The sequence below is a fragment of the Podarcis melisellensis genome (genome assembly GCF_964234715.1).
Source record: "Podarcis melisellensis genome assembly, chromosome: 7".
NCBI lineage: Eukaryota > Metazoa > Chordata > Lepidosauria > Squamata > Lacertidae > Podarcis > Podarcis melisellensis.
In genome coordinates, this window is record NC_138539.1 from 256629 (window position 1) to 265925 (window position 9297).

Consider the following 9297-nt stretch of genomic DNA (forward strand, 5'->3'; position numbering starts at 1 on the left):
ACCTCATCATCACAGAATCGTGGCGTTGGAAGGGATCCAAGGGTCATCTAGTCCAACCCCCTGAAATGCAGGAACCTCACCTAAGGCATCCCTGAGAGATGGCCGTCCAACCTCCTGCCCCTTGGCTGGAGATGCTGGCACGCCGACCCTCACCCGACTTCTCCTCCCCTACTTTGGTGACAATGCCTGTGACCACCTTTTCCATTTGGTCAGCCAAGAGGATCCCAATCCGGGACATCTTGGAGGTCCTGGGCCACAGGGAGGTTAGGCTGGCCTCAACCAGAGCCAGGGCTTTTTCGGCCGTGGCCTCAATCTGGTGGAACGCTCTGTCACAAGAGACCAGGGCCCTGCGGGACTTGACATCTTTCCGCAGGGCCTGCAAGACAGAGCTGTTCCACCAGGCCTTTGGCCAAGGCACAGTCTGACCCCCTCCTTTGGCAATCCTCACAGAACTCTATCCCAATGGTTGCTGTTAATTTGATTTTGAATTGATTTTAGAATGCTGTGTTACTTTTATTGTTGTTAGCCACTCTGAGCCCGGCTTCGGCTGGGGAGGGTGGGATATGTATAAAATGTATTATTATTATTATTATTATTATTATTATTATTTAAAATCCCCAAAGAAGGAGAGCTTCCCACCCCCCAAGGGAGACCGGTCAAATGGCTCTGACTAGCAGAAAGTTCTTTCTGAGGTTTAGCCATCATGGTAGTCCTTTCCCCAGTAGTCCTTTCCTGGCCACCTAAGGGTCTCCTTTGGGTGCCCCCCACACCCCCCACAGCTACTCCATCCAATTCCCTGGGAGGGCTGAAGATTGCACAGTTCTTTGCATCAGGACTGGCCGGTCTGTCCTGTAGATGAGGCCAGCGCTGAACTGTCTGCCTGGATGGAGCCCCAAATCTCTGTTTCCCCAATTAACCCCCTCGCCCTCCCCCAGCCTCCCTCTTACAGTGGCCTACTTACACTAGTATCCCCTGCCCTCCCCCTCCCTTCTTGGCCTCCCCTTTCCCCCTCCCCCACCCAGAAGGGGGTGCTCTGCTGGCCCCCCCATTACAGCCGCCAGCAGCTCTCTGCTCTGCAACCTGCCGCTTGCTGGCGGCTGCCTTGCTCCAGAGCTACTCCTGCTTCTGCTCAGGCCCATGCACAACGGTGGTGGTCATGGTGATCTCACTGTAGGTCACCCTCCCGGCCTTGGGCGCTTCTTGTTCGTGCGACTGCAGCAGGTCGTGCACAGACCCCGACTGGGCCTGGGACGGCCCAAACATCATGTAGGAGGCCTCAGGGTGCAGGAGGCCAAAGAGTTGTGGGATGCTGGAGGAGCTTCTCTGCCTGTGCGCCTCGACGACGAGGGCAGAGAGGATGCTGACCATCTCCTGGCTGCTCAGGGCTCCTGTGATGTATCTCACCAGAAGGTCCTGTCTTTTGGCCTCCGAGATGTACGTGGAGAAGAGCAGGTCCCACATGGAGATTCTCCGGCCTTGGAACTCCCCGAGGGGGAACTCGAAGGTGAGCACCTCCACTGTCCTTTCTGAGGGGCTGTCTTGGGGGAAGCCAGCACTCCTCGCCTCGCTGGGGGCTCCTGCCCCTTGGCTGGAGATGCTGGCACGCCGACCCTCACCCGACTTCTCCTCCCCTACTCTGGTGACGATGCCCGTGACCACCTTTTCCATTTGGTCAGCCGAGAGGATCCCAATCCGGTACAGCTTCAGGACCTCTTTCCTTTTCTTCTCTGGGAAGTACTTGGAGTGGAGAAGGTCCCACACTGACACTTTGCGCCCACGGAACTCGCCGACAGGGACCTCGACCATCCTGGACTTCAAGACCTTGTCCTTCTCATCCTGCCCTTCGTCGTCGTCATCGTCATCATCATCAGCATCATCATCGTCATCTTCCTCCTCGTCGTCTTCCTCAAGTGATGTTGCTGGGGAAGAGGCTGCCTCCTGGGCCCGGGCCTTTGCTGGCATTTGTTCCAGAGTGTAGAAGAGGTCATGCAGCGAAGCCAGGATGGTGAGCATGGAGGAGAGATCCTCAGCACTGAACTGGCCATCTCTGTACTTCCTCAGGAGCTCTTCCTGCTTGTCTCTTGTGATGTAGTGAGAGAAAAGGAGGTCCCACACGGAGACCTGCTGGCCCCGGAACTCTCCGGCGGGCAAAGTGACCATTTTGGCCTTCAGCACATCATCCGATTGCTTGTTGGGTGAAGGGTCCGCAGCCTTGACCTCCTTGGCTTCCTTGGCCTCCTTGGTTCCTGATGACTCTCGGCTCCGACTTTTCACTCTGATGGAGAACTTCTTCTTGCTGGCTTCTGCTCTTTCCAAGGTCTCACTAACAGCCAGTGTCATTTGTCCAGGGCTGAGCACCCCTGTCCTGTACAGCTCCATCAGCTCCTGTCTTTTCTCCTGGGAGAAATATTTAGAATAGAGAAGGTCCAGCACAGGGACATTTTGCCCTTTAAACTCTCCAAAGGTCACAGGGATACGCACCAACTGTAAAGATTGCTTCAGTTGCCTCTCCTGGTGGTTGGCTCTGTCCCCTTCGCCCTTGGCCATGCCAGTCACCTGACCCAGCCCTTTGGCTTTCTCCTCCTCTATTTTGGCCACAATGGCAGTGACCACCGTCTCAATTTGCTCCATGTTGAGGATGCCCATCCTGTACAGCTTCAGGATCTCTTTCCTCTTTCCCTTGGGGATGTACTTGGAGTGGAGCAATTCCCACACAGAGACCTTCCTCCCACAGAGCTCCCCAGCAGGCACCTTGACCACCCTGGACTTGAGCGCCTTCACCATCTCCTCCCGCTCAGAAGTCCGCTTGCTCTTCTCTGCCTCCGGAAATGCTGTTGTCTGGGTGGCTCTTTGCTTCTTCACACAGCCAGGGTTGCTTCTGGCCTCCACCTCGGTGATGATGGTCATGAGGGTCTGGGTGATCTCCTCAAGGGTGATGGTGCCTGCTTTGTACTGCCTCAGCAGCTCCTGCCTCTTGTGCCGGGGGATGTACCTGGAGAAGAGGAGGTCCCAGATGGAGACCTCTTCGCCCTGGAAAAGCCCCACGTGGACTTGGGCCGTGGCCGACTTCAGGCACCTCCGCAGATTCTCATCCACATGGACAGACCCTTTATCCATCACCTGAAACATCAGCAGCCCAGTGACAGGGTCAGGAAAGCACCTGGGCAGGAGCTGCAGGTATGTGAGGTTGTCGCGGGCGTTGGGGTCAAAGCACCTTCTCGTGTGGTTGGCAGGGTTGGAGACCAGGTGGAAGATCTCCGCATCCAAGTAGCCCCACTTGTAGGCCACCTCTACAGGGAGGCGGTGGCTGTGCATGGGGTGGATGAGGCCCCCCGTGGCGACCTGAGCCTCCAGCAGGCGGATGCCGTGGTCCTTGATGAGCAGGCCTTTCTTCATGGCCTGGAAGAGGGAGATTTTGCTCCCGGAGAAGGGGTCAGTGTAGCCTGTCACGGCCTTCTCTGCAATGAGGAGAGTGTTGAAATGCTCTCGGTCGACCAGGCCAGCGTTCTTGGCATCCCTCACAGACAGCAGCCGGTTGTTTGTAAAGTCCACGATGTAGCCTGAGACGGCCTGGTGCTCCAGCAGAGCCAGGCCCGTCCCGTGGGTCAGGAGACCTCGGTGCATGGCTTGCCGGATGCTCAGCCTCTCCTTGCCCGGCTCCTTGAGGATGCCCGCAATGACATGGTCCTCGCTCAGGTCGGTTGCACACGGAAAGGGCCAGCGTGGCTCTTCGCGGACTTGGACTATTGGGGCTGCGTCCGTGCCCCCCTTGGGAAGGTGCTTGTCCTGTGGCATGGCTCGGGTGCAAGGGGGTCCAGGCGTGTCTTCTGGGTGGGTGATCGTGCAGGGGGAAGCAAGAAAGTCTCTGGAGGAAGAGAGAGGCAGAAAAGGCCTTGTGAGACAACGGTGCTCCCATTTGGGGGTCACAAGGGAGGCTGTTTTGCAAAGGAGAGAGAGCAGCCAGTGCCAGGCGGGCAGGGGAGCATTTCCACACAGTGCAAGGCCTTCCAACACCTGCTGTCTGTGCCAAATGCAGACCTGCAAAGTTGGCCCTGGCTGGCACGTCTGGATCCTGCCCTGGGCAGAGGTTGCTCCCTTGCTGGCTGCCGGGAGATGCCCAACTGCCCCGTGAGGTGTGCTTCAGCCATCTCTGGGATAAGCAGCACAGGCCAGGCATTCGGCAATGTCATTCAGCTGTGGCTTCGCCAACAGCCGTCTTCCAACTGGGCCCTGCTGGAACTGCAGCTCCCACCAGCCCTTGCGGCATCACCAGCAGGTGGGACAGCGGGAGCGAAGGTCCAGGACGCCAGGAGGGCACTGGCTTAGAGAAGCCAGCTCACAGCCACTTCCCAGGGTAAACGTGAGAATGCAGACCAAGCCCCTTCCCAGACACTTCTCTAGGGAGATTCTCCAGCATGCGTCCCCTCCCCGCAAGTCTCACCCACTCCTGTGCCAGCCCTGCCCCTCCTTTGTGGACTATTCAGGCACCTGGTGGGGTAACTGTGCCAGTTCAGTACCTGCTGTTGATGATGCCTGGTGCTGGGGGGGGGGGTGTTTGGTCCTGGGGCAGAAATCCTGGCCAGGCTGCCTTGGAGGAGGGACTCTGCTGAGACCTCCTGTGCCAGGAATTGCTTCCCAGGATTCCACCTGCTCAGGACAAGTGGGACCTGACGCTAAGCTGCTGGGGCCGCGGGCGGAGGAAGAAGAAGACAAAGAGGGCACTCAGCTTGTGCCACGGGGCTCAGCCAGACTGGTCCGGCCAGGCATGTGACCCTGTCTTTGCCCCCAGCCAGGAAACCTGTTTGCAGGCCCTCCATCCATCCGTCCACAGGCTGTCGACTCACCTGCGTCATTATGTTAATTGCCGTGTTTTGGGGCTTGGCGGCTGTTCTCTTTGGCTCATCTGGTGCTCCAATTGGAAGCGGGGCTGCCTGCCTGGTGAGGTAATGCCCCTAATTGGGGCTGTGGTGGAGCAAAGCCACTTTGCTTGGGAGGAAGTGGAGGAAAAGGGCTCCTTTGGAACAATTTGGGGAAACCACACAGGAGGCAGGGTTCGGGGGATGGGCGCGTGTACACAGGAACTGCACACACCCTTCTTCCTCTCTGTGTTTGTGTGAACGTGCCTGGGGCAAGCACTTGCCCTCCCCGCTCAGTCACAGAGTCACAAAGACAGGTTTGGATGCAAACACCCTCAGCCTTCCGCCTGAGCTGAAAGGGCAGAGAAAACCCACTGGCCCCTGGCTCCCACTCACCCCCCCCTGCAATGGCCAGTGCGGAGGGGCAGCCGGGCGGGCATAAGAAGATGGGAAGAACGCTGCTGGAAAGGGGCCTTTCTAAGTCCAGCATTCTCTTCTCCCTGTGGCCCCCCAGATGCCTCTTGGGGGAAGCCAGCAAGCAGGACTCAGGCACAAGAGCAACACTCTCCCCTCCTGTGACTGTGGAGACAGAGTGTAGTCAGGAGGCACCTCAAGGAGAATCTACTCCTTCCTTCTGCAAGGCAGGAATCGCTAGGAGCCCCCTCTGCCATGAATTTGCATCCTTCCCAATTTGCTCACACAAAGCTTACACGGAGGGTAGAGTAAACTCAGTCTTTACTCAACAGGACGCGGGTGGCACTGTGGGTTAACCCACAGAGCCTAGGGCAGCTCCCGTTGCTTGGTCCCTGCTCCTGCCAACCTAGCAGTTCAAAAGCAAAGTCAAAGTGCAAGTAGATAAATAGGTACCGCTCCGGCAGGGAGGGAAACAGCGTTTCCGTGCGCTGCTCTGGTTCGCCAGAAGCGGCTTAGTCATACTGGCCACATGATCCGGAAGCTGTACGCCGGCTCCCTCGGCCAATAAAGCGAGATGAGCGCCACAATCCAAGTTGGCCATGACTGGATCTAATGGTCAGGGGTCCCTTTACCTTTACCTGTTTGCAGGGAAGTTGTGCGTTGATGCCTGCTCCCTTCTCCCAATCTCACACTCTTCACTTTCCTAACCACTGCTGCTTTTTAAAAGTGGATTTGTGGCACTCAGGTCACAGAGGGATTTAATCCACTTTAGCTTGGCAAACCTCCATCTGCAGCCTGTACCTGACCCCCCCCCCCCGAATACAGGCACAGGGGAGTCCTCAGAAAGTGCCAAAGTCACTGGGGACCAAAGAGAGGAGGCAAGGGGGGCAAGGGCTGTGGGTGCCCCCTGGCCCGCTTGCCGGCTTCCCTGTGGGGCATCTGCTTGGCCAGTAGGACTCTTGTTATGGCTTCAGCTAGAGCTGCAAAGGCAATCTACCCCACTGTGCCGGGTGCTGTAGTGCAAAAAGCAGTGAGGGGGGTTGTACCCCCTCCATGTCCCGCTTGCGGTCTTCCCAGTGGGGCATCTGGGTAGCCATGCGGGAAACTAGGGCCAGGCTAGAGGGGCCCACCTGGGCCTGATCCTGCAGGGCTGCCCTTGAAATGTGGAATAAATGACACACCAGACTGCAGTGAAAACACAAAAGTGCTTCCAGGGCTCTTGTGGCAAATGCAGCCAAGAGCCCCTCAGAAGAATGTCAGCAGCTGGATCAGGCCAGAGGGGGGGCCCTCATCCAGCATTCTCAGTGGGCAAAGGGGGTCCCAGAGGGAAGAAGCCCCCAAGAGCAGCCGCAGCAGCAGAGCTCTCCCCACCGCCCTTCCCAGCAAGCAGCAGTCAGAGGCAGGTCACCTCCGGCAGCCAAGCAAAGATGCTGCCATCCTGGCTAGTAGGCTCATTCTCCCTGCGTCTGTCTGATTCTCTTTCAAAGCTGCCTTGAGCCCCATCAGGGGAAAAGGTGGGCTAATGATTATGATGATGAAAATGAAGGCCATCTAGGTTGGCAGCCATGACTGCCTCCTGCATAGTTTTAACCGTGTGCTTCATGTGGAAGGACGCCCAACCTCCAACTTCACTGAATCTACGATCACGAGAGGGAGAAAACTTTCTCCCCCCCCCCCACTCTTGCATTCTTCAAGGCCTGGTGTCCATTCGCTTCTCCAGCAGAGAAAGGGCTGAATGGATCCCAGGGGGCTCAGAACGGCGGCCTGCTCCCTCCTGCTCCCCTCCCTCCCTCTGCGGCTGCCTGGGCTCCTGCAGGTGAGTGACAGGCCAATTGTCTTTTGGGGAAAGAGGTGCGGGAGCCGGAGGCATCTGGAGTGCCAGGAGGCAGCCAACCACATTCCATGCCCGCCTAATTGCCACCCGAGGAGGCTGGCCCGGTGCTGGAGTCCTGGAGGCAGAGGCCACCTGCTCTGCCAGGGCCAGCCAAGCAGAGGAAATGACACAACATCACAACAACAACAACAGGAGGAGGAGGAGCCGGGAGCACAACTGCCCAAATGGCCTCCTGCCTCTGGGGCCAATTTGCCTAATGGTCAGCTGGCCCCTGAGCCTCTCCGGGAACCTGTGGGGCTGGCATGGGCCCAGCACAGGGAGGCGGGGAGAGGCTGCACTCTGGCTTGGCCTGGGTGGGCCTGAGGGACTTGGCACCAAAACACAGGGTAGTGGGATCAGCCACCCCTCTGAGGCCACCCCTCTGAGGCCGCGGCAGCCAGGTGTAGAGAGGGGTGCACCCCGCACTGCTTGGTGGAGCCTAAGGCCACTAAGGCCAGCAGGATCTGCCCCTTATCCCCTTCGCACCCTTGGACTGCCCCTCATTTTCTTCTCTCCTGACAAGCACCCCATGCCAGACCCTTCCTGAGTGCCTCTCACCCCCTGCTGCTGCTTCCAGGTCCTGGCCAGCAGCTGAGCCAGACGGTCTCTCCAGGAGCCCAGCCTCCTCTCCCTGGTGCTGAGCTCCTGCAAACAAGGCACTGGGCACCTCCTCCTGCTCCTGCTCTGCATCCTGCAGCCCCTGGGGCTGGGGAAGAGTCGGGGGGCCAAACAGGCAGGTATCTTAGCCACACTTGGGGCACGTCTGAATGAGGGAGTTTGGCCAGCCTCTGATTTCACTCCTGTGGGCTCCCCATGGGGCTGGAACCTGCAGCTTTGCCCTCTAAGCCTCACTGTGGCCCAGGCCCCCATTTGAAGTGGGTGCAGAGTGGAGGCTGCAGCCATATCTGGGTGGGAGCGCTCCTGCAGAGAAGCCTGCAGCCTCTTCTCAATGTTGCTCAGTGGGTGACTGAGCTGCGTGTGGGGCTGGTCTGGTCTCCAGCCTCCACTTGGCTGCTTCAGCACCTGACACGAGCCCCCTTCCACCCCTTCCTCCACCCCTCCCTCATTTCCCTACTTAAGTGGGGCACTCGGAAAGGCACTCCTGCTCTCCTCTCCACCAACAGGGAGGTCTTGAGCTCAAGGGGGTGAGGGGTCTGCCAGCTGCCTCGCTGGAGAGAGGGGGCTGGGGAGGAGGGTGCCTCCACCCTCATCCTTGGGCTTCTTGCCAGACCCTGACTGGGCGGCCCCATCCTGGGGGTCTAGCAGGGGCCTCAGCACCCCCTTGCCTGCTTTCCTCTTGAGGGATCTGGGCAGGAAGGCACTGCTGCTTCCGTCTCTCCCGCCTTGGCACCTCCCAGCTGCTCCACAGAAGGTGCCCCCAGCCCCTACCTGAAGGCTCCTGGTGAAGCGCTGCTCTGATCTCTTCTGCCTCGTCCGGCTGCCTCTTCTGACTGTCCCACAGGTGCTGCTGCCTCGGCTTTAAAGCTGGCCACCCCGCCCAGCGATGACACACGGCCCAGCCCTGCCTGCCAGGCCAAGTGTGGGGCAGGCACACGCTGCTGCTGCCACAACAACAGGGCAGAAAGAAGCCTCTTCCCGCCGCCCCAGGTCCTCCTTTGCCACCAAGGAACCAGCAGGCCCAAACAAGGGGAGGGGTCTTTACAATGGGGGGGGGGGAGGGGTTGGCAAGGCAGAGCCAAAGAGGGATTATTTTTGGCCCCTGCCCTTTGGAAAGGCTTTTCCATTTTAATGTGGAAGCACAAACAGAAACAAGCATAAAACCTGCAGTGCAAGGAGCAGGAGGCATCATGCTGGTTGGGGGTTCAGAGGAGGGCCAGGGAGAGCTGGGCCCCAATCCCACCGCAGCCTTGCAGCTCAGCCTCTCTCAGCTTAGCGGACCTCACAGGGCTCGAGGGGAGGAGAAGATGGGGCAGGGAGAACCGCCCAGCAGCCCCCCAGGCCAGCTCCTTGGAAGAAGCCAAGGAGCCCCCAAGACCAGGCCAGAAGCTCCTCACAATAAGCCCCCCAACCGAAACAGTTGCTTGAACCACCCCTCTGACACCCCCAGGAGGCAGGCGGCTGAGGAGGGAGCCCCTTCTGCCAAGGGGGAAGACCCTGGAGAGGAGCCTCTGCCCTCACAGCCCATCCTGCCTC

General features: G+C 58.8%; 1 protein-coding gene across 1 annotated transcript; it reads right to left on the reverse strand.

Annotated features, from left to right (window-relative positions):
- Positions 1-915: 915 nt before the first annotated feature.
- On the reverse strand, positions 916-8657 carry LOC309374568 (epiplakin-like). The gene is made up of 2 exons (XM_081919605.1): positions 8533-8657; positions 916-3865 (listed from the first exon to the last, which is right to left on the reverse strand). The coding sequence occupies exon 2, from the start codon at positions 3793-3795 to the stop codon at positions 1114-1116; it is 2682 nt and encodes an 893-aa protein (XP_081775731.1). The 5' UTR covers positions 3796-3865; positions 8533-8657; the 3' UTR covers positions 916-1113.
- Positions 8658-9297: the final 640 nt, after the last annotated feature.

Coding starts and splice junctions, on each gene's coding strand:
- LOC309374568 (XM_081919605.1), bottom strand. CDS start 3,795: ATGCCACAGGACAAGCACCTTCCCAAGGGGGGCACGGACGCAGCCCCA.